Below are 27,856 nucleotides of genomic sequence, written 5' to 3'. Positions count from 1 at the left end.
GCATAAAATGCCTTGATTACTGGATTGCAACTCAAATCAGTAATGAACAGCTATCTTTTGCTGATGAAGACCCATTAAAAGGAGGAAGTAAAAATCCAGTGTCTTCCTTCACTAGCATTTCATGAACCAGTCACTAATGATAAAGAGAAGGAAGCAATGCAGACATCAAAGAAGTAAAATTTTCTGACAAGAATGGTGTCAGAAGGTTTACATGACATAATGTCAAATCTTTATACACTTTATTTTGTTTCGAAAGGAAACATATTTAGGACCTCTGATAGCTGCTAGCTGCTTGGCTGATATTCTTTTGAGTAACAGTCTTATCTCCACATATAGTAACTAATTTCCAATTATGTTTTGTAACTAAAGCCATTTTTTTTTTTCTTTTGAGTTGTGGAACAAAGAGATATAAAAGATGAAGTGGGATTTTCCTCTTCAACACAATCATCTTCTAGTTTCATCTAAAGACTTTCTATTAAATCATATTGGCTGTTTTGATTCTGCTGAAGGACTGAATTCTTCTGTTCATCACTGAAGTGTTTTGATTGAAGAACTATATAACCAGCAAGATGTGAGCTGGTATTCCTGAGGGCAGAACAGATAGGTCATCCTCGCTATGACATCTCAAGCACATTTTGAAGATAGCAGAGCTATAAACATTTACCATTTATAAAGACTTATCATGGTAGTCCGTTAGGAGTGAAAAGACACTTTATTTCCCTTCAAAGGCAGTGTGGCAAATGAGATCTAAGAGGGATATGTAGGACTGAAAACAAAGGATGTTTCTGTTTTTCTCTGAAATACAACATGAAGCTGCTCTCATGTTTCAGATTTTGAGACGAGCATGTGATGTGTAGCCTGATTTGCCCTATATGTGGCATTCTTCAACTATAGATACGGTAGAGTGGTATGTTTCTGTTTCTTAAAAGACGAAGCTGAGAAGAAGAAATGTAGTGTGAGTTTAATTTCTGTCCTACTGGACTTCAAGTCTTCAGTGAAATGTGAATCATACTATTAGATGATACATGAAGGTTGCTCTGCATGTAATGTCTCCTATCTATTTCCATGGAAACTACAACAGTTACAAAGAGCACAATAACACTATTTGGTAGAGCCAGTTCTCAACTACAAAACACTCTTTTTCAATGCAAGTTCGTTTCATCCCACTATGTCAGATGCCATTTTGTCAGAATGCCTCTCTGCTGCCATCTGTCACATGGCAACAAAATGTAATGGGATACTGGTGGGAAGGTTCAACTTCTACTGCCAGACCACCAACATCGTAAAATAGGCATTACTTTTGGAGCAATCTTCGTATATGCTAAATCTTTTCATTACTTGTGCTGAAAATCCTATTACAGTGTGTGAACTGTTGGTGCTCCACAGAGTACTTTTGTGCAGTTTGCACAAAGTTGGCTCTTCACTTGCAGTCTCTTTTTCAGCTGCTGAACTGTATTACAAGTCAGCAAGATATCCACACAATTACATAGCTGCAATAGTCATAGTGAATTGAAAAGTATCTCATAAGAACAGTTGCACCTGCAAATCTCCAATCTAGTACAAAATACTTAAATTTAAATTTGTCTAGAGCCAGAATCCTGTGGAGGAGATTCAGAACAAGGAGATTATATGATGCTTCTCTGTAATAAACCTTTGGCTCAGGCAATTACTGAGCCAGAGATGTTATCTTTACATGTAATAACCTTTTCTTCTTTGAATTTGTCTTGTTGTTTTTGACTAATGAAAACTATTGGCACCAGCAGCATCCATGGCAACTATTAAAATCCCTGTTTCAGTTGTGAACCCTTATTTCATTCCAAGACAAGCGAGAGAGATTGTTCAGCAAGAAGAAAAGTTTCCATGGCCTTTGGAGTTACAAGTTATGAGTGATCTCTGCAACTGCAGAGGGAATCTGTGACCAAAAAAAAAAAAAAAAAAAAAAAAAAAGGCTGCTTTTATTTTCTTGTCTGCAACTACATTTTGTGTATCCAGTCTTATTTCCAAGATAAATCTTTCAACTTCCTCATTCCTGATCTGCCGGGAAAATAATTTATTGGCCTTTTCACCACTTTCATATACAAGTGCACTTGAGTGTAGCAATTGCTTACAGATCTGATTCTCAGCCAGCTCATTATGTTCTTTCCAGAAACCATTTAGAAATTATCATATATTAAAAAAAATAAATAAAAAATCTGGTAGGATACGTAGTATAAGTGTTTCACCCTTAGGAAAATATGAGGAGTAACCACTTCTTGGCATCATGCATTTCTTTTTTTCTCTTTGTTACTCCTCCAGTAAAAGACTCTCCTACATTTTTTCCTGCAAATTTTATTACACACTGTGTCAGAATTTTATCTTCTATAATTGCTTCCATCTGAAAGAGTCATGGTGTTTTTCTAAGCATTTATTTCTTATTTTCTCCTTCTTACTAAGAAAAAAAAAAAAAGTTTTGCCTTTCCTCTGTTATTTAAGGGTAGGCTTCACTTTATATTTTAATTTACATTATAAATCAGATTCTATAATGTCATTGTGGATCTGATTAGTTTGTGTCCTCAAATTGCACTAAAATGCTTGAAAAGCAGTCATATCTCCTCGGACGAGGAAATTTTTGTTGTAGGCTGTCTTTACTCACCCCCTTTGGGACAGGATGCATGCTGACAGCCGCAGAAGTAAGAAGACAGTGTGTTCAAAGGACAGTGTGCTCCAGCTGTTCAGAAGATTGAAAGTATTTGAATGCTATGTTCATACAACTTAGATAATGTCTGTTCCTATACTGCTGTAATCTATACCAGGACTGATGCATAGTTTGCCCTAAGATAGGGAAGTTGCAGAATGTTTACATCTAGCCTTCTTTTGCTTGTGAGCAAGGGGCTCACAAGTGTCTTTTTTATTTATTTCTCTTTTTGTTATTGTGTGTGTTGTAATTGCTGTTCACTCAGTAGTAAACTGAATTACTAACTCACAACCTGAATGAAAGTTGTTTAGGATAGATGTATATTTCTCTTTGTTGAGTGGAGGATTGAGGCACACTCCAAGAAGTTTTTATTATCCTGCCATTTCTTCTATGTATATTCGGCACTTTATTTCTGCCAAAAACTTCACTTGCAGCGCAGTGGAAAGCAGAAACAAACATGTATGTGTGTTAGCTATTCTAGTGTGGTTTGAAAGTAAAACATAGAGGATGTCTAAGTACACAGGAGTGCAAAGGATGAAGTCCTCAGTAAGTACAGCTTGATTTTCTTTTAAAAATTCAGGATTCATTAAGAACTATTTCCAACTGTCATAGCATGGATTTACAAAGGCACCTAGCTCAATGGCGTTTCTAGGTTACAACTAGTAGGCAGTACAATAAAGAGAGATAAATTATCATATACACATCAACTATGCATGTATCTTAAAGACTTTATTTCAAACTAGCTTAAAAAAAACTTCAAACAATTTTGCTATCTTAAGAATTTTAACTAATAAACTGTAAAGTATTAATAAAAGCAAGAAAACCTGTGCTTTAATCTTTCAACAAAGGCAAAACCCTAATGAAGTTTGAAGGTAACCTCAACCTACAGGCTTATCCAACCAGATATGCTACAGTGTAAGTTGTTTATACAGGCAAAAGTTTTTAGGGTGTATTTGAGCTGCATTACTTAAAGCAATAAAATACATTTTCTTCTAACTTAGCTAGACTTTTGTGTTTTTGCAGATTAAGAAAATCAGAAGACAAGTTGAAAAAATGCTTAAATTTGCTATGCTTAAATTTGCAGAATTATTTTCACTTTCACTCTCAACATCTGTGCTGTTTGTTTTCTGCTTTGCTTGCTTATCATTTAATCAAAATCTTTGTAAGCATTGGAAGGGATATTAATTAATGAAGCCAGATGACACATATTCCATAATTTTATAGTTCACAGAAAAAAAAAATAGGAACAAAAGAGAATTTGGGGTCTGCCGGTTTCAAGAATGCATTTTTAGTAGCTCCTGTACATTATATGGAATGAGTACTTCTAAAAGAACAGTTGTTTGCTTTTCTTACGTTCCCAAGCCCATATTCAATTGGAGTAAGGCTGATCAAACATTTTTTTAGGGCCACTAGCATTGTCTCTTGCGTAAGAGTTTTTCTGGACTACTACAGTGGAACACTAGCAGCTGAGTTTGGATCACAGGCAGAAAGTGCATTGCAATGACTCCTTATATTCCTAGTTAGGGAATGAGTTTCTGTTGTTTAATTTTAAATTAAGTGATTATACATTAGATTTCAAAGTAATTACAGAATGAAAAATCCTAATATTCAGAAGTTTGTAGTGTATCATAATTTACCTTTGGTAGCTGACACTACTACAGAAGTTACTACTAAGTTACTAAAATGTAACTTAAAGTCAAAATTTACACATTTGTGTAGGATCTGCAACACCAGCACATTTTAGGTGTATCTGAAACTATCAGCAATATAGAAAATACTAGCAAAACATTTAACATTCCAAAGTTTCTGTTACAGAGAGCTTGAATGCCATTAAAATAAGATTCTGTACTGATGCATCCACTGGATTTGTTATTATGACAAGTAAAATAATAATAATATGATCCACCAGAGGGCACCAAGTAAACATACGGCAAACCAGCTTAGCTGGAAAAGAAAGAAGAGACATAATTCACTCCAAAACGCTCTGTAAAATATCTTTTGCTCACTGTGGCTGAGTTGGACTAGATAACCTTTTGGGCTCTGTTACAACTCTGAAGATTCTGTGATTCCATGATTCTGTGATTCTATGGTTCCTGAGGGTACCTTCCAACTCAGGATATTCAGTGAGTCTTTGATTATTGTCTATGATGTTTTTTGTAGTGTGCAGAAACCTGAAATACAGAATTTTGTAATCAGGGAATGCAAATTCATTTAGATTCAATGATATTTTGTGCTTTGTAATCCAGAAATTTTGAAATAATCTTGCATGAGTATAAATTCAGTGTATGAACACATCACCCCTGCAAGATTATTCTGAGGGGATAATGCAACCTGGAGAAAGGCTATTCAATGAATGAGTGTGTATTTTCAAGCAAAAAGAGGATAGCATAGCAAGAACTGAGGGCAAGAACTTGTACTGAACCCTCCTGATACAGCTGTTTTAAGGTACTTAATAAATGTTCGTACAATAACTGCTTTCTGTTGTCAGTTTCAAGGCCCTGCTGAGCTGTGCGTCACTGTTACTGTCTGTTTTTCTTTTCCTAACACAGTTATATGATCATCCTCCTCTGGAGCTCATTTGTTTGCCTTCTCACTTGTTCATATTCCCACAAACTTATCTGAAGCAATCTACATGCCCACTGTTCTTGTTTTCCTTTTTCTGTTAATCCTTCCTCTAAGATTTTTGAATGCTATGTGCTGTAATAAGAGAAGAATTAGCTTGTTGTACTTATGGTGTTTTATATTGCCAGCAAAATATGCATGTATTTTACAGCTTTATACAAAGCAGCCTTAAACCTCTCACTTCAGAAAACAGGCAGACAATCTCAAAATAAACTAGAACAGATCTACCATGGGAACTATGGACTTGGCCACTTCTACATTGTATATGCCTTACACACAGATCAAAGATGTAAGCCAGGGGCCCTTGTACGCAGATACAAAACCACATACAGGACTGAAGTTCAAGTGCTCTCATTGTTACATTTTGCAATCAATGCAGAGCTTGAGAAACCTGATCTCAGAAGACTGCTGGTACGAGTTCTCAGATCTCTCTGTAGATCATAGCAGTAGTTTAAACTTTTAGGAGAGGAATAACTGTCCATTTTTATCTGATGTTCTCAGAACTCTCCCACAGCCTACTCTTTTTTTTTTTTTTTTTATCTTTTGAAAATCAGAACCTAGGATTCCACCTGACTTTGTGAGAGGTGTCTCTCTCAAGTCGTGTTACTGGAGGAGTATTGATAGGCACTGTGAGTGTTTGCAGTACTTATAATGAGATATTCTTATCTGTAAGGAAAGAAAATTAGAACAAGCTCCTGTGAGACATTGAAAGGGGACGGAGGAAAACAGGTAAATTTGAAGAACCATCAGCTAAAATGGTGACAATAAAGAATATTCGGTTTGTGATTGGGAGCCAACAGAGACCCCAAAAGTAATAAACACAACAATTAATATATTGGTAAAATGATAACTGATATCCTCTAGTTTACATGCCTGTCAATGACCGATTTTCAATCAGAAATGTATACACAAGATGGCAAAAGACAGGAAATTCAAGGATCTGCTTCAGAAAATATGATGACAAACCATTTATTTTTCCCCTCTGCAAGATAAAATGTATCGATTGTGAACTGTAACCTTTTGGAAATGAGTTCAGTTCTCAAGATGAAAAGGTTGGACTCCACTAATGTAAGTTATGTCAGTAGACAGATAGACAGAAGGGCATTTTAATGAGCACAGATTAGTTCTCTGCTGGGGAAAGAAGGAGGAAATAGGAAAATAGGATTGTAATATATATATATATATTTGTGGCCACTTGCATGGAAATTGCTGAATCTAAGCTGCAACACTGTTACGGTTGTTAACACTGGAAATGGCGCCTATCACTGTCGAACTGTCAGATCCCGAGCTGTTTCCTTTTCATTTCCCCATGCCCTTTGTCTTGCACTCGGTTTTTAAGTAACTTCTTGAACGCTCAGCAGCCTGGGAGCAGGCCCGCAGCAAAGTCAGCGTGTGGCGCTGTCAAGAACCCGCAAACGGTAAATTGGGAGTAGAATCATAGAATCGCGTGACTTGGAAGGAACCCTTAAAGGCAGTCTAATCCATCTCCCCTGCAGTGAACAGGGACACGTACAGCTGGACCAGGCTGCTCAGAGCCCGTCCAGCCCGACCCTGAGTGTCTTCATGGATGGGGCATCCACCACCACCTCCGGGCAATCTGCTCCTGCGCCCCACCAACCGCACTGGAGATCTGCACTCTGACACTTTCTAACTTTTCTTCCATTACAGGGCACAAGAGGCACGGCAGGCCCAGCCCCGGCCCGGCTGCCCGCTCGGAGCCCCGCCGCCCTCCACGGTTCCCCGCCCCGAGGCGGTGCAGCCCTCAGCCGCCGCCCTCTCCTCCCACCGCCTGGGCAGCGCCCCAGAGCGGGGGTGGGGCGGAGAGGACGGGGAGGGGCGGGGCCAGCACCGAGCCACCCGCGCGGCCCCGCCCCCGTCACGTGGTCAGGCACCCGCCGCTTCCGGGTGGAGGGTGTGGGAGTGCCGCGCCGCTAAGTTTGTCGGAGCGGCGGCATGTCCGGCAACGGGATCGGCTACGGCGAGCAGGGCGGGGAGGCGGCGCCCGAGCTGGCGCAGGAGGCGGCGCCCACCACGGTCCCTTCGGTACCCGCGGCCTTCGGGCTCTTCAGCAGCGACACCAAGAAGTAAGGGGCCGGGCCGGGCGGGGAGAGCGCGGCGGAGCGTGACCGTCTGCGTGGCCGTGGGCGGGGCGGTGCGGTGCGGCGGGGCCGCGGGACGGCGCTTCGTGGCTCCGGGAGCCTCGTGCCGCGCTTCCTGGCCTCCGCAGCCGACCCCTTGTAAGGCTGCGGGCGTGTGGCTCCGTTTGATTGCTGTCTGGAAGGGACAAACGTACAGTCCTCCATCGTTTTCAATAACCAGCTGCGTTCACACTAAGTTTCGTTCTGCCTTAAAGTGTTTTTGTTTGTTTGTTTTCTTTCTTTTTAAAAAGTCGTTGGAAGTATTTGCAGAAGCTGGAAGCGCGGAGGTCTGCCTTAAGGTGGGAGGGAGCCAGCAGCCAGGAGGTCTGTCAGAAACCAAAATGAGGAAATAAGGGCGGAAAGCCTTTCCCTCCTTGAAGGAGAAGTGAGTTGGAGGGCTGACAGGACATGCAGAGGGGATCAGGTGGTTTGGCGGGTGGGAGTGATACCTTACAACGCATTGGAAATCTATTCCTAGAGCAACAAGTAGAAAGGACCGTAAACTGAAGCCTCGCGCACATTAGGAAATCAATCATCAGTTCTTCACTTTGATCGTTCTGCACAAAGAGAGCATCTGTGCTTAGAAACCTCGACTGATGTGTTTTTTATGCCACAGTTAAGTAAATGGCAAGGCAAAGCTCCTGTGAGTGATGCGTCGCTCCTTGGGTCAGCTGTTGGTAGGCCTCACCACTTTGCTGCTCAGCTGCACTCATCTTCCTTGTTGGCCCAATGTTTGTTCTGCTCTAGTTCAAATGTTAAGTGATCTGCCATGGATGCCCCTCTGACTTGTGCACTGTGTCTGATTTACGTCATTTGCACTCTTCTCTTTTTGTTCCTTTCTGTAGAAACACCTATGTGCATTATTTTTTTTTAATTGTTGTTTTCATTCCTCTATTCTGCAGAGAGAGGATAATACCCCTGGTCATTGTTCATGGTCACAATTCTATGTATAAGCTCATTTCATCCTAGATTTCACACTGTTTTGCAGGTTAAATATAGTGTTTTTCTAGCTGGAAAAAAAAAAAACAAAATAATTTAACAGGAGCTGCCCAGTGGTTAGGGAGATTCAGCTCTGGCATCTCAAGGCTGTGTATATATGTGTGTAGCTTTCTATGAACATGAAAGAGCCAGAGTAGCTCAGGAGGTTGTGATTTGTGTACCTTATTAATTATTGTTTCTGTAGTTGAAGGATGGGAGAGAAGAACCCTGAAGAAGAGGCTTGGGAGGAAAGTAGGTTTTTGTCTCTGTGGTCTTTGTAGCTGACAAACAAGTCCTTGCTGAAAGTGGAAGTTATCCTTGATTTTGAGCCTGTGTGGTAAAACTCTTAATCTGCATTGGAGGTGTGAGGAATGAACACTGCGGGAGAGATTATGAAACTTGCAAAGTGTGAAAATGCCAACATTCTACTACGGGGCTGCAAGTGCAGATTGTTGTTAGAGAAACAGGCTGTCCGCATTGTGCTCTGTTTGGAAAAAACCCCAGAGTAATTTATTCAACCAACAAATTCCGCATATCCACAATAAGAGCAAAAAAGTATCCAGAATCTGGAGCTGAAATGGAGATCTCAGAACAGTGCTTATAGCTCAGATGAACATCCAGTTCAGCTGGGAGGGTAGGATCAAATATATCCAATGCCAGGTCTTAACTGCCTGTTTCACCTGTTGGAAATCATCCTGTTCTGTTCTCCCCCAGTCCCATAGTTGTCCCTTTTTTGTAAGTCTGTACAATGGCCTCAGCAGCTGTGCTAAATGAGGTATAAAGGAGCACTAGTACCCCAGTACACCTAAAAACTTCTGCAGCTGCTTGGGTGTTGTAGGGACTGGGAATGCCTGAACCTTATCTTTTACAGCACTAACTACTACTTTGGTCTTTCCTGTCCAAACTACCACCAGGAATTTTACTGACAGGCCCGGACCATGCACCTTTTGAGGATTTATCTGCAGGAAAGAGGATGGCATATAGGTAGTTAATAAATCTGCTGCTTGTCCTACCGCCTCCAATGAGTCGGATATCAACAGGAGATTGTCAATATAATGATACAAAATAACATTATCGGGTTTCCTCCAATTAGCCAGGTCACTAGATTATGACAGCACTTTGGCAAATGCACATACCCCTGTGGCAGAACCTGAAAGGTCCACTGCCTGCCTCCCCATGTAAAGTCAAACTGATCATATTTGTGATTCTTCAGCAATTGGAATACTGAAGAATGCATTTGTTAAATCTAGGACACAATGGTAAGTTTTTATCTCTCTACTCAATATATCCATTAGGGAGGCAGTATTGGGTACGGCCACATGAGTAGGCGACATGACCTTATTTAACTCTCTATAGTCCGCTGTCATTCTCCATGTTCCATCCAACTTCTGCACTGGCCATATGAGGGAGTTACACGGGCTGTGAGCAAGTCTTATAATGCCTACTTTTTTTTTTTTTTAACTCCTGCACTGTTCTTGATATTTCATCTTGTCCACCCAGGAGTCTATACTATCTTACATTAGTAATACAGTGCAGTTTTGGCAGGCAAATGTGCTCATGCTTCACATGGCCTCTCAATACTGCCTGTACTGTCCGGACACTGATACACCTTTGTTGGAGTCTGAACTCCTCCACAGTTGTCTGGAGATCCACACCCCATAAAATATCTATGTACAGGATCTTGGACTGGGGCAATAGATACGTTATACTCCTGGGGTGGGAGACTCCCAACTCCCAGTTTCCACCAGGTCTAGGTGGCTGGAATGGTGTGTCCCCCAGAACCTCCAATCATTTCTCTATCACCATTAAATCTAGCTGGATCTGCATGGATTATTGATGTTTCCACCCCTGTATCAACTAGCACCATAACTCTTTGAATATTCTTTTGGGACCAGAAAATTGTCAATTCCACATAGGCCCTCCAGTCCCTTCTGGAGGCCCTAGGGGGACTAACATTGCTTGTCATGCCATGAGCTGTGCTATGGTCAAATCTTTCGTTTCTGGTGGCCCGAGACACCTGAGAGGGCTTCTTTTTTTCCAATTAGGGATTATGAATCCTCTAGGTTCCATGTTGTTGGTACTCTGTCTATAACTCTTACCCTCTTTTTTTTTTTTTAGGGTAATTTTCAAATTTCTGATTATCCTTCTGCTGTCTCTAAAGCTGAAGGAGGACACGATTGGGCTGGCGGTCAATTCATCAATCCGTAGCCCGGATAAGATTGTTGAACATTTGCTTCCTGGAAGCCCTTACAGGCCCCAGTTGAGAATTTCATAGAACTGACTTCTTAGTTTTAATTACTGGGAGTACATCTGCTTCCTGTACTGCTCGAATATTGTGCCTGGTGTGCAGGTGCTCTGTCTCCCCCAGGTCTGCCACTAATTGGCTAGCCTGTTGGACTACAGACTCTGAGGCCACCAGAGGGTTCAGTATAGGAATTAGTATAGGAATACCAACATATAGATGGTAAGGGACCTGTTGTAAGATCAAGTCTCTCATACCTGCCGGAAATCTTACCATATCTGGACTTTCAAATGAGTCTTCATATATTGTCTCTCTTATGCCTAGTTCGCATGTGTAATTTTGAAGGTTCTCCAGGTATTTAATGGTATATCTCATTTGTTTGGCCATACCATATGGCATGCTGCCATTAGCCAATCAGTTTTCATTAGTATTTTGGATGCCTGCATATAATCTTTGCCAGAGGGCAGGGTGCATCATCATGGTGGCCAGTTCAGATATTTCTGGCCCATTAACCATGACACCTTCTGCCCCTGAATCCATAGTCTTAGTAACCAAGTTGGTACACTTTTCTTTGGCTTCTGCCGGGATCGTTGTACCACATCCATTAATTCCGTTGGCACGTATGGCCTAGGTGCTGCATATAAATGTGTTTGGGCAGAGGGCCACTGATCAGAGGGCACCCCTGACAGCCTATCTTGTATTTTCTTTGTTTTTGGGGTTATAATAGGGCAGAGTTCTAGGGAATCCGTTGCAAGGGGAACCTCTAGATCTGATTTAGGATTTTTATTTCCCTGCTCAACCAGGTCCCTTGTTTCAGAAATGTGGTCATTATCTATTGAAATATTACAGACCTGGCCTATTGGGAGGTGCAAAGTTGTTTTTTTTCCTTTTAGTATACTAAGTTGCTTGCTGTTCTAATTTTTCAGTACAATCTTTCAATAGCTGGTTTTCACTTTCTAAAGTACTGGCTCTTATTTCAGCTTGGTTTAAAGCATTCAACAGTGGCCATGCCACCGTAGAGGCAGCTAACTGCCATTCTTTTGTAGTTAGTATGTCTTTATCTAGGCCTTGAAAATCTGCCGCCATGCAGAATGGGGAAATATTCCCCATAACACACAGGGGTCCCCATTTTTCAATTATGGTTACCTACTCATAATAAGGGGAACTCAGAAATCCTGGAATCTGTCCAGGGTTCATTTTATCTAGGGGGGTAATGTTCTCCCTCCTGACCCATTTATAGATATTCCAAAGAAAAGACATTATGTATTTTTTAATCTATTTGGTGTGCCTGGCTCGCCAAGTATAAGATCAATAAGTATACAGATGCTGTAAAGTATTGGATGATCAATAAGTATACAGAGAAGTTAGGCTAGTAAGATTATCACATTGGAAAAGATAATCAGAGATAAATGAAAAGCACTCACCAGCATTGTAAGCTCACAAGGAGCAATCTCCAGAAAGAGATCCTTCCTCAGTGGCATTCAGCCCTTAAATGGGATCTAGGAGAGGTGTAATCAGGCTCTATCCCTTCTGGTCACACAGGTGAATTGCCTTCACCTGTGCTCCCCTGGCTGACTCAGTCCTTGCCTCAGGTGGTCAATCAGAGGTTCAGGCCATGATCCAACAGTTCTAATACACCCTCCGCACAGGGACAGACATATCATGTATGGTCTAGAGCATCCCTTGTCTGTTGAACCAGAGATCTACACTTGCCTGCTGCAAGTCTGATGTCTAAGGTCAGCCTCGTATAAACTAATTGTCCTAAGTAACTTTTTAAAACTTATTCAGTAAAAATACACAGCTGAAGTACTTTCTACCCGAACATTTTGAGTACTGGGTAGTGTGAAGAGCCCATGTTTCTTCTCTCCTGCTAAAGCTTCTTTTTTTAGCTTTATCAATTCTATGGTTTATTCATAAATTTTCAGTTCCAAATAGAATCTTTATTTAATGGGCATGGCATTTTCTCAACATGTCAGTACTGTGGTTTGATTGAGACATGTTTTCAGTATTGAAAGTGCTTCAGGGTCTTGAACTTCTGTCATGTAATCTTGCATTGGAATAAGTAGAATTGTGAGAAAATCAATGAGGATGATCTTTGAAACAGGCAATTACTATGCCACAAAGAAGTGGTTACAGATTGAATGTGCAAATATCACATTTCTTGCTATTTAATACGTTGTATATGTTCAGTGCAATGAAAAATATCTGAGGTTGTCAAAATAGAATATAGATCTGCTTCAGTCAGGTAACCCTGTAAATATTCGGGACAAAGGAAGTGAGAAAAAATGGAAAATTTCTAAACCCTTTTGTAATAATTATCATTAAGTATAGTATATACAGAAGGAACTGTTTTCCTGCTTGCTAGTTTTGACTAAACTGGAACTGTTCTTGAATAAGAAGTTTCACAACAAAGATGAGGTTAGAGCTAGCTTTTATTCAGACTATTGAATCCTGGCTGAAAAGAGAAATATAACTTGCCATTGGGCAGGTATTTATTGCTTAAAAAAAAAAAAAAGTTGTAAGAACACAAGATTGAACTTTTGTTAATTAGATAATTTCAAATAAATACCACATACCTGGAGGTGTTCAAGGCCAAGATGTGTGGGACCCTGGGCAGCCTGGTCTAGTGCCTGATTAAGTGTCTGGTGTTGAAAGAAGGTGATCTATAATGTCCCTTCCAACCCAAGCCATTCTGTGATTTTATGAAATAGAAATAAATCTGGCACTCAGACTATGGCATCTTTGCCTTTGTGCTCATCTTTTAGATATCTCAGTAACTGAACAATTAAAACATTTTCTGTACCTGAGATGAGTCAGTCTAATCTGCGTGAAATGGACCCCACTGAATGTCTGGAGATGGCTGTACTTCTTCTCCTTCAACTTTCCTTCCCCCACATTCATCATATGAACTGACATATGGTTCTATGTATGGTATTCCTTTACACACCTTCCATAATTACATTTTAGGAACATATTCATGTGCCTTGGTAGGTAGTCTTGTATTTACTTGTGAATTGGTTATATCCAAGGCACAGATATCTCTACCTGTTCCAAATATACATAAATTTATATGCCCCAAAATTCTGAAAAAGAAGAAAATACATCAGGTTGTTGATTACCAGAATAATGGAGGTGGCACATAAACTCTAAACAGGAGTATTCAGGGGAAAAATTTTAAGAGCTGAGAGGTCAAGTAAGTCATAGACCATATGGACCTGTGGACCATGGACTTTTCCTCCATTGTCTAGATTGGTGGAGTTGATGGATTAAGAACTGTTTAGGCAGAAGACTGTCAAAATCATCTCTGTTGCATGGATAGTTTCACAGAATGGTGAAAAACTGGAAGGGACCTTTGGAAATCATCTGGTCCAACTTCTGCTAGAAGTAGGGACTCTCAGAGCAGGGTGTGCAAGACGACATCCAGGCAGCTTTTGAAGATTTCTGAGGAGACTCTACAGCTGTTCTGGGGAACCTGTGCAGGTGCTCCATCATCTGCACAGCATAGAAGTGCTGCCTGGTATTCAGAGGGAACCTCCTACATTCTAGTTTGTGCCCATTGCCTCTCATCCTGTACTGAGCACCACTTGAAAGAGCCTGTCTTCATCTTCTTTTTGCTCTCCATTCAGGTACTCATAGGCATGGAAGAGATTCTTCCTGAGCTTCCTTCAGGCTGAACAGCCCAGCTCTCCTGTATGACCTCATGGGAAAAATGTTCTATTCTCTATATCATTTTTGTGACCCTCCACTTGTATTCTCTCCAGCGTGTCCATGTATCTTTTGGAGTGGGAGACCGAGAGCTGGACACAGCACTTTAGGTGTGGCTGTATTAATGCTGAGTGGGCAGAAAATACATGAATGGTGTCCCTTAGAGGTCCATCCTGAACCTGATACTTTTTAATATATTTATCGATAACCTAGATGGTGGGATCAAGTGCATCCTCAGCAAGTTTGGAAACTGTACCAAGCTGAGTGCTGCAGTTAGAATCATAGAATATCTTGAGTTGGAAAGGAGCCATAGGGATCACTGAGTCGAACTCCAGGTTCCATATAGGACTACACAAAAACCCAGCCACATAACTGAGAGCATTGTCCACTGAAGGCTCAGTGCTATGAATATGATAATATGCTGGAACAGAGGGATGCCATTCAGAGGGACTTGGGCAAGCTTGAAAAGTGGGCCCATGTGAACCGAATGAGGTTCAACAAGTGTTGCAGTTGGGTCATGTCAACCACAGGTAGTTGTACAGATGGGGAGAAATCCTTGTGAGCAGACCTATCTAGACAGATTTGGAGATTTTGGCTGATGAAAAGCTTGACATGAACCAGTAGTGTGCATTTGCAGCACAGAACGCCAGCTGTCTTCTGGGCTGCATCCAAAGAGAGATGGCCAGCAAGGAGAGAAAGGTGGCTGAGCTCCTCTGCCCTGCCATTGAGTGGCCCCACCTTCAATACTGTGACCAGCTCTGGGGCCTCCAGCACAAGAAAGACATAGAGCTTGTTGGATTGAGTCCAGAGGAGACCACAAAGATGATCAGAGGATTGGAGCATCTCTCATGTGAAAGAAGTTTGAAGGAGTTGGGCTAGTTTATCTCAGAGAAGAGAAGGCTCTGAAAGACCTCATTGTGGCCTTCCGGTATGTAAAAGAAGCTTATAAATAGGCCAGGGACCAACTTTTTACATGGGCAGGTAGTGATAGTTTAAAGCCATTCTCCTTCCTTGGGAAGGAGGGGATATTTAGATTATGTACTGGGGATCTCTTTTACTTAGGGTGGTGAGACACTGGCACAGGCTGCCCAGAGAAGCTGTGGGTGCCCCATCTGCAAAGGCGTTCAAGACCGGGTTGGATGATGCCCTGGGTAGTCTGATGTGGTGGTTGGTAACTCTGTCCATGACAGTGTTGGAACTGTGTGTTTTTAAGGACCCTTCAAGCCAAGCCACTTTGTGATTCTATGCTTGTGTGAAGGATTGCTTCACTTGACCTGCTGGCAATATTTGTGTAACACAGCCAAGAATACTGTTTGCCTTTTTAGCAGCAAGGGCATGCTGTTGACTCATATTCAACTTGGTGCCCACCAAAAGCTCCAGGTCTTTACCTGCAGAGCATCTTTCCTTCTGTATGTGTGGCACCCATCATGTGCATCAGCTGCTACCCCCAGTTTCATGTCATCCTTGAATTCACTGAGACTGCCCTTTGCCCCGTTGTTCAGATAGTTAATGAAGATGTTAATCAGGACCCAATATTGACTCTGGAGGTACAACTAACTATACTTTACACAACTAATCACTACCCCCTGTGTGCAGCCATTCAGCCAGTTTTTGATCCACCTTATTGTTTCTTTACCCAGCCCATACCTCAACAGTTTTACTATGAAGATCTTATGCAAGGCAGCATCAAAGGCCTTACTGAAGTCCAGGAAGACAATATTCACTGTACTGTGCAGTCATGCAGATGTAGTTTGATGCAGATTGCCACAGATAATGGGATATTTTTATCCTTACAGTATGTGATGTTGCTGTATGTAAATGGATAAAAAGTCTAACCACTTTCTGATTTTAAAGAAAAAAAGAGAGAATATTTTCTGGAATCCACATTGGTTGTATATGCTACACTGATGCTATTACTGCCCATCCCTGTTAATTCCAGGTGCATGGAGGATTTTCATGTATATTAATTGCTTTGTAATATAAAAATATAATAACGTTAGGTTCTTTGAGGCAACGTGAATTCAACAATGTAGCTAGTTGTTGCTTTATTGGAATCCAATGTAAAAATTTACATGTAAAAAATTACATGTAAATCCTATGACTGACATCAGCAAGTACTCAAAAACATAGTATTGAAACAGATGTCAAAATTTGTAACAATCATTTTGAACTTAACTGTTTTGTATCTTTAAGCTATATTTCTGCCAAACAGATCCGCAGGAAAAAAACTCTAATAAATTACCCTTGTATTTTGTATTAAGCATTCGGTTGAACATGTCATTGGGAAGCTCAACAGTGCTGTAAGCTCCTGTTTTTTTTGGTTTTTTTTTTTTTGTCCTGCTGGGATTTGCAAGTTTGTTTTGGAGAGAGATGATCTAAGGTGGTGATTTCATTAAGGTACTTATTCCCCAGTTCCCTGTGCACAAGACTCTTCCAAATTCATCAAAGCTAAAAACTTGCTTTCAACAGCTGCCAGAGATGTTCTTGGAGTCTTCAGCTAATCTAGCTTTACCTTAGCATATCCTGTTCAACCAGTCATGGAAAGCTTGTATAGGCTTCTGTTTACGAAATTCTTGGAGGAGAGTCCAGCCTAATACTCAAACTTGATGCATACAGTAGCTCATTGGCAAGTCCACTCTTTTTTCCCATCTGTTATAATGGCACTGTGCCCACTGATATGGTGATATGCCAACCTCAGCAGGATGCACAAGCCAGTGAAGAGGAATGGTTTGGGTAAAATGGCAACTCTAGAAGATAAAATCTGATCCCGTAGTCAGTACAATAGGAACAAAATACAGTGTATGAACAGAAACAGTGTTGCAGAGCACTTCCCCAGTTGAAATTGGTCAGATTTCTTGGAAAGTGACACACAGTGGCTATGTTCTTATGTCCATGCTCTTGGCACATATGAGAATGTAAGCAGTGAACTGTTGATTTGCTGTGATTCTCTGTAATATAGTGACTGATTTTTATTTTTTTCAAGCCCTAGGTTGTTGCTGTTGGTGGGGTTTTTTTGTTTGTTTGTTTATTTGTTTTCCAGAAAGGTGAGTTTAAGGTCTTCACTGTGGTTTCTAAATATTTATTGTACTTATGTAACATATTTGCTGTAAACAGTATGATCTGCATGGTGAATCACATTACAAATGTTTTTCAGTAGCATTGTTACAAGGCTGACAGTTGCAAAAAAAAGTTCTGCTTTTTCTAGTATCATCCTTGCTTATGTTCTGTCTTCCTCATAGTAGTTTTCTTGAGAAAATTAGAATTCCTTAGTTAAACATTTCTGGTGTTTTGGTAGAAAATGAAGAGCAGTCCTCTCCAGAAGGTCTTTCAAACTACTGTATCATATTGCTGTCTGGTTAGAGCTTTAGAGGTGTAGGTTGTACACTGAAGCTGGTGGTAGCAGCATCTTCTGATGCTGAGCTGATGTGCTCAAGCATATGTCAAGTAGCAGCGTAGCTCAACAGCAGTGAGTAGGAAACATATTAATTTTATGTTTTTCTGTATTTTTGCTTACTACGGATGAGACTACCTACTCTGCCTAATGACGTGTGCTTTGAGAAGCTACTGGAAAAAAGTCATTTAATTAGTTAATTATCTTGGTCATCTAAATATAACCTGCCTTGTTCTCTGTGACACTCACAGAATCACAGAATTGCCAGGGTTGGAAGGGACCTCAAGGATCATGAATCTCCAACCCCCCTGCCACATGCAGGGCCACCAACCTTCCCACCTAATGCTAGACCAGGCTGCCCAGGGCCCCATCCAATCTGGCCTTGAACACCTCCAGGGATGGGGCATCCACAACCTCTCTGGGCAGCCTGTTCCAGTACCTCACCACTCTCTCTGTAAAGAACTTCCCCCTGATGTCCAATCTAAATCTCCCTTCCCTCACTTAAAACACTCAGACATACATGATCCTGTTTTTCCTTGCATCTCTGTAGACTACATTTTAAAAATACAAAATTCACATTCTGAGGAGTGTATTTGTTTTTCAGATTGAAACGAGAGTTAGGTGAGGCTGAAAAGGAAGTAGCTGATTTCTCATCTCATCATTTTTCTTTAAATCACAGTATAATTGACTTGTCTCCCTTAAAATAATAGTTGAATTCCAAGGTGGGATTATGAACTAAAAATACATTGTAATGAGAAAGGGTGACAATACTGAATAGCACCACAAGATGTCATTCGAACAGTTTGTGCAATAGAATGAAATGCTCACAGTGAAACAGAGACTTCTTAATTTCCTGCTGAAAAAAGAACTCAAATCAACAGCAGAATAAATTCAAATCATAGCATGTATTCACTTCTGTTTTCCTTGTTATACGGCTTTGAAATCAGTTTGTGGTTCTCTTGTGTTATATATAGGCTTGTTCAGGCAATTGCATGAACTCTAGACTAGAGTAAACGAATTTATTTTAAGGATTTTACAGTGCCTGTAGACTGGAAAGGGGGGGCAGAAGGAAGGAACCTTGATTTTTATGAAGGGAAAGGACATAAAGAGTGTTAAGGTATTTCTTGAAGTCTAGTAGTTCAGGGCAATGCCCACTGCCTTGGGCAGTCTGTTCCATGACTGGAGCAGAACCATTTCCTAATACTTCCTGGCCCTCCCCTGATGCAGCTCCATGCCATTCCCTCCGGTCCTGTTACTGTCACCAGAGAGTATAGGCACTGCAGGGAAGGACCTGGGTGTTCTGGTGGACGGCAGGTTGGCCATGAACCAGCAGTGTGCCCTTGTTGCCAAAAAAGCCAATGGTATCCTGTGGTGCTGTCTTGATCCAGTCATAGGAAGGAGAGAAGGTTCTTTTTAGTATATGTATACCTGAAAGCAAGATTAAGACACAAGTCAATTGTTTGCCAGACCAGTTTATTAGAAATCCTAGTCTCTAAGGGAGATGGGGAAGGGAAGACAGGCGACAGGAAAGAGATAGGAAATAAAAGCAAGTAGTCTTTGTAGAAAACAGGAGCGATAGTCACCACTGAGGTTTCCAGCATTGCTCATAGTTTAGGTGTTGATCTTCAATAGTGATGGAATGTCGGAGGTTGTGTTGTTCAGTTGAGACCTCTGCTTATGACAGTACAAACTTATAAATAAGTTCAAAGTGGTTGAGTGGTTTTTAGAGTGACAGCTTTTGGCTTCGGGAACTCCTTTTGTTCCCATCTTCACAGGATACAATGGTATTGTCCCCCAATCTCCTGTACGAAGCTGGAGTTATTTGGTCATGGACCAGGTCTTCTGCCAGTAAACACTCGTAGTCACTCTCTTTTGAAGGCAAACATCTTCAAATAAGTGCTTTCAAATGTAAAATTGTCCACACAGTGATGTTGATTGTCACATGGTGACACCCACCACTTACCTTCTATGTAAGTTAGAGTCTTATTGCAAAAAATGCCTCAGAAAGTGAGCTTTGAGACAAGAAGAAAGGAAGGCTCAGACAGGTGCACTAAAAAGAGTGGCTAGCGGGTTGAGGGAGATAATCTATCCCCTCTACTCTGCCATGGCGAGGCCACATTTAGAACACTGTGTCCAGTTCTGGGATCCCCAGTTCAAAAAAGCTGGGGATCTCCTAGGAGGAGTCCATCTGAGAGCAACAAAGATGACTGGGGACCTGGAGCATCTCCTTTGGGAGATCTGGATCTGTTCAGCCTGGGGAAAAGAAGTCTGAAGGGTGTTCTGATGAATGTTTATAAACATTCAGAAGGATGTGGGAGGCAAATGGATGAGGCTCTTCTTGGTGGTGTTTAATTGTAGAACAAGGAGGAATGGCCTAAAACTTGAACACAGGAAGTTTCTTACTAGCATGCAGAAGAACTTCTTTATGTTAAGGTTGAGAGCACTGGAACAGGTTGCCCAGAGAGATTCTGAAGATTACTTCTAAAGCGATATTCGAGACCCCCCTGTACGCTTATGCTTTAGCAGGGGATTTCGACTAGATGATCTCTTGAGGTCATTTCCTTCCTGAAATACCTCCATAGGACCTAACTACTGATGAAGTGCCAAGACAAGATAGGTTGCTCTGTCAGTATGCACTTTCTGCTTCAAACCTGGTAACATTTGTATGATTTTCAGCTTTATCTTGGAACACTTTAAGCTGCAGATAAAATAAATCTCAGTGGTTGAGTCATTGTTTCATTGCTATTTGGGCTTCAGTTGCAGTCCTGGTGTTTATGAAACTTCTGCTTTATATGACAGTCTTATAATTACTGAGTTACTTATTACAGTACCAGGGCATGTTAGAAATGTAGTGAATAATAATTTATGGGTATTATTACCTTACGGTATTGCTGGATGAGAGTAGGAAATATAATAAATATCTGTCAATGGTGTGGATTAAGTGTTCTCTTAACAGCAGTTGTTGGGGATAATTAGGTGAAGTGGCAAATTATTTTCTAGAGATCATGATTTAGCATTTTATTGCAGATTAAGAAGTTATTGCTCCTAACACTTTCTGATAATTCCTTTAAGAAAAGCTGAGGGAGAGGTCCAGATTTATCACTGGCATAGCTGATTTATACCTCAGTGACGTACAGATATACCTACCCTTTTTGATATGGGTTCCTTTTTTTTTTTTTTTTTTTGTTATGGTAAAGTTGGGTGATGTTGCTCAGCAGAATCTGAAAGCCTGTTTAAGTTCTATGTGTCTGTTTCTGATTAAAGTCGCACACTGATACTCTTAAAACATTGCAACTTATTAGGACAGTAGGAGATGTATTATATAGAGTTTAAGATGCAAGACTACATCTTAAACAGATGAGGGAAACCTCTATACTTTCTTAGATATGGTGGTTGTCAGACTTAAGGGATTCTTGTTTTTGTCTGCTCCCTGAGAGGAGGAGAAAAAAGGAGGGGAGGGAAAGCTCATTTCACTGTTTCCTACTGTTGGAAGGGAAAATGAACTTAGAGACTGTATCTTTACTCTGAAAGTTTTTTTCTTTTTACCTATTTTTGTTGGGATGAATACTGTCCTGCTTAATATAGCTCAGTATTATCCATAAACTATCACATTTGGCTTCTTTGAATCTAGTTTTGGCTGCTGAAGTAATAAAGTTCAGTTACCTGCAGTGTGTAGTGACTGTAGACTACATTATTATCACCCTCCAACTTCTAGCAGGGAGAGGCAAAAGTAGTGATGCAGCTGAATGGTTGCTTTGGACTTTCCTAAGCTCCTGGCAGGTTTATGTAAGTGATAAAGACATTATTTGTCTTTGTGTTGTGCACTGAAGAACTGTCAGTTCATAGTGACTAATGAGCATAGAAACAGCATTATGAGGATTGTGTTTATTTTGTTGTGATTTTTTTTTCTTGCTTTTTTTTTTTTTTTTTTTTTGAGGGATTTTATTTAAGAATTGAAAATCCCTTAAGTCTTCTTAGTGTTCTGAAGATGGACATATTGATATTCTATACAACATACTGTAAAAGACTGAAATACATTTGTCTTTAAACATTGTTAGAGGCTTCTGATAAGAGCTGTTTTTGGAGGGAAATGACCTTTGAAATCTACGTAGGATATTTGTTTCTAGAAGTTAAAACAGCAAGGGAGTGAGTATCCTGTTACATAATAAGACTGTAAGATTTTTTTTTTTAGTAGTCTTCAGTCTTCAGTCTCCAGTCTCTGCAGGCAAGCTTAGCTGAGTGCAGTTGGCTTTTTTTTTTTTTTTTCTTTTTAAATACTATAAAGAATGGAGCAAAATTCTACAGTGCTGGATAAAATAGTAGAGGTTTCATGCACTATTAAATCTGCTTTTAAAGTGGGAAACTTTGAAGTTACACTGAAACCATATGTAAGTATTGAGGAAAAAAGGCTTGCTGCTAATGATCCTTATGAATACATGGAACAGTATTTTGCTCTGTAAGTATCTAATGCCTACTAGTCCTGGATTACTGTTTGTGCTAGAAAAGTAGTTTTTGTTTTTTTTTTTGAAGAGATTTTTAAAAAATTATCAGTTACTCTAGAAATTAACTTCCGAATGGATTAACCAACAACTTATCATTCTATTTTTCTTGAGTTTTTTCCTCTACGCTGCTTTTTCTCTTAGAAAAGCAAATATTTGTTTCAATGTCTCTGAGATATATCTTTCCTATTAACTCTTCAAAATGTTTTTATTGGTAATATGATAAAATATTTTCTGTAAGCAATTAAAAATGCATTTCATCATTAATTACTTTTTCTCCTGTTTTCACATGTCTGAATTTCACCTTTTAGTCTTCTCTGCTCACAACAGCATTATTATGTACTTGGCTGTTTCTGTCATTCCCAAAGTCTGTCAGTGAGTTGTCACCTTGTGGTTATGCTGTGTAACTTCCTTCATTTCTGCTACTTAGTTTTCAAAGTCCAGTCTTGCCTGCATATTTCCTACTTTCTCTTTGGAAATTTTGATGACATACTCCTATTTTTTTTCAAGTCAACTTTTTTAGTAATATTTTAGCTAGATAAATATAGACCTAAACTTGAATTTTACACGCTTTCTCTGAAGTCTCATTCATTCAACATTTTTTTATTATTTGGTCAGATCTTAATTTTTTTGTTGTTGGTTATGCCAGAGAACTGAAACATCCTCCTACCAATTTTGTGAAGAGCACTAAACACTATAACTGAATCATGATTTAGTTATATTATTCTGTGTTATACTCTTTGCTGGTATTTCGATCTCAATTTTTGCACAATCATGTGGGATGGGAGAAGGAAGCTGAAAGCAGTAGCGCAGGTCTAGAAGCAGCTTTCTCAATTAGACTGGTAGAAAATTAGGTGCACAGGAATGGGGAGCAAAGAAAGCTATCTCTGGCCAAGAAGAATAGGAATATAGAGAATTATCAAAAGTTAATCAAGTTAGACTTTCTGAAAAGTTAATTACAAATACTATAGAGACTTTAAGAAAAAAAGTAAAATATGTTAAGCATAGGAAGGGGGTTTATGATGGGAATTGGCAGGTTTCATTGACAGAGCTTTAAACAAGGTATGAACGGGAGTGGGGATGAAACTGGGTTCGCTAGAAAGGAGCCTGAATGTAACATGTCTGTGCTCGTGGGAGAGAAATGTGCTAGCAAAATCTCAGTCTTGTGTCTTGGTGAAGGAGAAGGATGACATACCATTTGCAGGAAGAGCACAAGGGTTGGTGTGAGATTGGTTACTATGGAAACACTTGAGTATGGTCAGGAGGGTATTAGGGCTTCTTCCACTCTAAAGATGGCCCAGCTGAGATGCATTTATATTAATGTGTGCAACATGGGTAACAAACAGGAGGAGCTGGAGGCCTTTGTGCAGAATTGATATAATAACTGATATAACTGTCATCATGGAAATGTGGTGGAATGATTCACAGCTGGAGTGCTGTGATTGATGGCTACCAAGGCAGGAAAGGCCGTGGTATGGCTGTCTATGTTAAGAAAAAACGTGAATATCTGAAAATTAATGATGGTGATGGTAGGGTTGGGAGCTTCTGGGTTAGAATCGAGGAGATCAATAAGACAGACATTATCATGAAAGTCTGCTGCAGGCCACCCAACCAGGATGAAGAGCTGGATACTTTATAGATAGATGAGTGAGGTGTTGCGGTCTCTACTCTTTGTTCTCATGGGGACTTCAACTTTACAGATATCTGCTGGAAATGTAAGAGATCAGAAAGTGATTAGTCCCAAAGGTTCCTAGAATGTGTGGGAGATAACTTCCTGACACGGATAGTGAGGGAGTCAACAAGAGAAAGCATGCTCCTGGACCTGCTGTTTGTTAGCAGAGAAGATCTTGTGGGGGATGTAAAGCTTGGAGGTAGTCCGGAACAAAGTGACCATAAAATGATAGATTTTTTTCAGTCCTTGTTGAAGTGAGGTGACGAGTCAGCAGAACTGCCACCTTGGACTTCTGGAGGGCTGACTTGGGTCTTTTTTGGACCACAGTTGAGAGAGTCCCTAAGGAGGTAGTTGTGGAGGGCATGGGATCCCAGGAAGTCTGGGAATACTTTAAGGAAGATGCAGGTGTTGACCATCCACAAGTCATGGAAGACAAGCTGATGGGAAGGAGACCAGCCTGTCTGAACAGAGGAACAAATGGAAAGTTTGGCTGGAATTCAGGAACAAAAGGAAAGTTTATGGTCTTTGGAAGAGGGAGCAAATAACTTATGAGGATTACAAATATGTAGTGAAGCTGTGGAGGGAGAAAATTAGAAAGGCCAAAGCCCAACTAGAACTAAACATGGCCACTAAGGTGAAGGAGAACAACAGATATTTCTATAAATACATTAACAGTAAGAGGAGGGCAAGGGAGAATCTCCATCCCTTGTTGGAACACAATGACCAAGGATCAGGATAAAGCTTCGCCTGCTTTACCTCAGTCTTAGTAGTAAGACTAGTTGTTCCCTGGACACACCAGCCTCTTGTGCTGGAAGATAGAATGGGGAGCAGAATAGGCCCTACATAATCCTTGAGGAAACTTTTTTGGATTTGCTTCAAAAGCTGGATGCTCACAAGTCTATGGGGCTGGTTGGATTGCACCCTAGAGGGTGTTGCTGAGGAAGTTGGCGGATGTGGTTGCCAAGCCACTCTCCATCATTCTTTGGCAGTCCTGGATAACCAGAGATGTCCCAGTGGATCGGAGACTGGCAAATCGTCAAAAAGGACCAGAAAGGTGATCCTGGTAGCTACAGACCTATCAGTCTCACCTCAGTGCCTGGGAATGTTATGGAAAGGATAATCTCGAGAGCCATCATAGACCAATTAGATGTCAACCAGGGGATCAGGCCCAGACAGCACAGATTTGTGAATGCTAGATCCTGTTTGACAAACCTGAATTTGTTCTATGGCAAGGTGACCTGCTTAGTGGATGTAGGTAAGGCTGTTGATGTGGTCTACCTGGACTTCAGTAAAGCCCTTGATACTGTCCCTCACAGCATCATCACTGAGAAGCTGGCTGTCCACAGTTTGCATGGGCATACATATTCTGTGTGAAACATTGGCTGGATGGCTGGGCCCAAAGAGTTGTGGCCAATGGAGTTAAATCCGTTGGTGACTGGTCACGTGCAGTGTCCCTCAGTGCTCGGTACTGGGGCTGCTTCTATTTAACATCTTTATTGATGATTGTGATGAGGGAATTAAATGCACCCTCAGTAAGTTCACAGATGACACCAAGCTGGGAGGGGAGGGAGTGCTGATCTGTCAAAGGATAGTAAGGCGCTACAGAGGGATCTGGATAGACTGGATCAATGGGCCAAGGTAAACTGCATAAGTTTTATTAGGGCCAAGTGTTGGGTCCTGCATTTGGTCACAACAACCCCAGGCAACCCTACAGGCTTGGAGAGGAGTGGCTGGAAAGCTGCCTAATGGAAAGGGACCTTGATGTACTGATGGACAGTCGGCCGAGTATGAGCCAGCATTGTGCCCAGGTGGCCAAGAAGGCCAATGGCATCCTGGCTTGTATCAGGAACGGTGTGGTGAGCAGGACTAGGGAAGTCATCCTGCCCCTGTACTCGGCACTGGTGAGGCCTCACCTCAAGTACTGTGTTCAGTTTTGGGCACCTCAGTACAGAAAGGACATTGAGGTGCTGGAGCAGGTCCAAAGAAGGGCAACAAGGCTTGTAAAGGGCTTGGAGATTGTGCCCTATGAGGAGAGACTGAAGGAACTGGGGCTGTTCAGTCTGGGGAAAAGGAAGGTGAGGGGAGACCTTATTGCTCTCTTCCAATATCTGAAAGGTGCTTACAGCGAGAGTGGGGTTGGTCTCTTCTCACTGGTGACAGGTGACAGGACGAGGGTAAATGGCCTCAAGTTATGCCAGGGTAAGTTTAGGTTGGATATCAGGAAACACTTCTTTACAGAAAGGGTTGTTAAGCACTGGAATAGGCTCCCCAGGCAGGTGGTTGAGTGACCATCCCTGGATGTGTTTAAAAACCGTTTGGATGTGGTGCTCAGGGACATGATTTAGCGGAAGGTTGTTAGAGTTAGGGTAGTATAGTTAGGTTGTGGTTGGAACTTGATGATTTTTAAAGTCTTTTCCAACCTGAGCAATTCTATGATTCTATGACCTTAAAAGAACACTGATTTCTTATATAAAAAAGGGCTACACATCTGAGGGGAAAGTGTGTGTGTGTGTTGTGTGTGTGTATTATACATACATACATAAATACAGAATTGTGATGATCCAGAATTGATCGTGGACGCACATGAAGTCAGATCAGAAACCAAAGTGTAACACAGAGAGACAGAAAATGTAGAAAAGTTACTTTTTTACGGGTATATGGAGAAGTTCGGAGGAGAGGTTTAGGAAAAGACCTGAGACATCACAAATTTAGCGTTAATTATTATATACAAATGGATCAACTTGAAATGGTACACTATATGTTAGTGTTTGAACTGATGAAGAAGGGAAACTATAAGCTGACCTTAATAGTATTGAAAACTACAGAACAAAGCCATTTGGGAGTATAATTCAAAGGAGAGAAGCAAATTAAAAAATAAAAATAAAAATGCAGCAATAGAATATTGACTGGTAGTTCAGTGAATACTTCAGGAATAACCGAGAACAGTTAATTCTTCTGAGGGTGTCCAACAAAGAAAATATGAGGGATTCCAAGTGATATTTCAGAAACTGTGCTGAAGTGGGCAAGAAAATAGAATGTTCACCTGTTAAGTGAAGCCTTTACTTAGAGCAGACCATCTGTGTTCAGTTGCTTAAGTATTTTAAGATATACTTGTTTTTGAAAAAAGTAGCTTGATGTCACTTGAAAGTTGCCTGTATGATACATCTATTTTTTCAGGTTTTTTATGGTTTTATTTTGGTTTACTAGAATTATTATTTTTTTTATCTTTGACTATAGCTCTTAACTTTTATATGCACCGAAACATGAGAGTGGTGTGGATTTCTCATGATTGGGCAGGGGATAGATGTAGTGATACGTCTGAGAACATAAGAAAAAAAATCTCTTTAGAATGACTGTCTCTTGCAAGTATGAGAAATCCTATTTAACACTTCATGAAGGAATGTGACAAAGTTTTATGGTCTAATTCTGTTTTCTTACTTAGACCTCCATTTTCTCTTCATCTGAAATTATGATTGATAAACTGGAGTATACTTAAATCTTCATATACACTTTTAAAGTCGTGTCTCTGGATTTCCATGAAACCTTTCCCTGTGGGACAGCGTGGAGGGTTTGTAGGCTTGAAACGTTTCCAGAGCTCTTTGGTGTTTGGCATGTGTCTTCTTCTTGGGCAACTGCATGGTTTATATATTTCAGTACTCAAGCAATCAAAGAATCTTTCATGTATTTTCAGAGTCTATAAATACAATTAATTCACATTAATAAACTGTGATCCCCTCGCATCCAAAAAGCCAAGCAAAGTTTGGATTTGCATTAGAGATTGCTAATGGGAAGCTGAATCTCTGAAAGAATGTCCTTTGCAAGTTAGTAATTTCACATTGGAATTTTGTTTTGTCTCTAAAAAGTATTTGGACATTATATGCGTTTCACCATGTGGCTGTCTTAATCTTATGGGATGCAGAATAGATATATTACCA

The 27,856-nt window shown here is 40.6% G+C and overlaps 1 protein-coding gene across 5 annotated transcripts in view; it reads left to right on the top strand.

Annotated features, from left to right (window-relative positions):
- The first annotated feature begins 7,170 nt into the window (after positions 1 to 7,170).
- Positions 7,171 to 27,856, top strand: part of AP3B1 (adaptor related protein complex 3 subunit beta 1) — a 158,001-nt gene continuing 137,315 nt past the window's right edge. For 4 of the 5 annotated variants that reach the window (XR_016462209.1, XM_090132254.1, XM_090132253.1 and 1 more), the window contains exon 1: positions 7,171 to 7,380. Coding sequence is in view for 4 of the 5 variants with exons in the window: in XM_090132254.1 (XP_089988380.1) it covers positions 7,250 to 7,380 (131 nt within the window). In the remaining variant the exon portion in view is untranslated. Of the gene's footprint in view, positions 7,381 to 22,025; positions 22,207 to 27,856 lie in introns of those variants that run through there. The other variant, XM_090132257.1, reaches the window with a different exon arrangement.

This window comes from Phasianus colchicus, chromosome Z, assembly GCF_987193195.1.
Source record: "Phasianus colchicus chromosome Z, bPhaCol1.hap1.1, whole genome shotgun sequence".
Classification (NCBI taxonomy): Eukaryota; Metazoa; Chordata; class Aves; order Galliformes; family Phasianidae; genus Phasianus; species Phasianus colchicus.
This window is presented reverse-complemented; position numbering and strand designations above follow the sequence as displayed.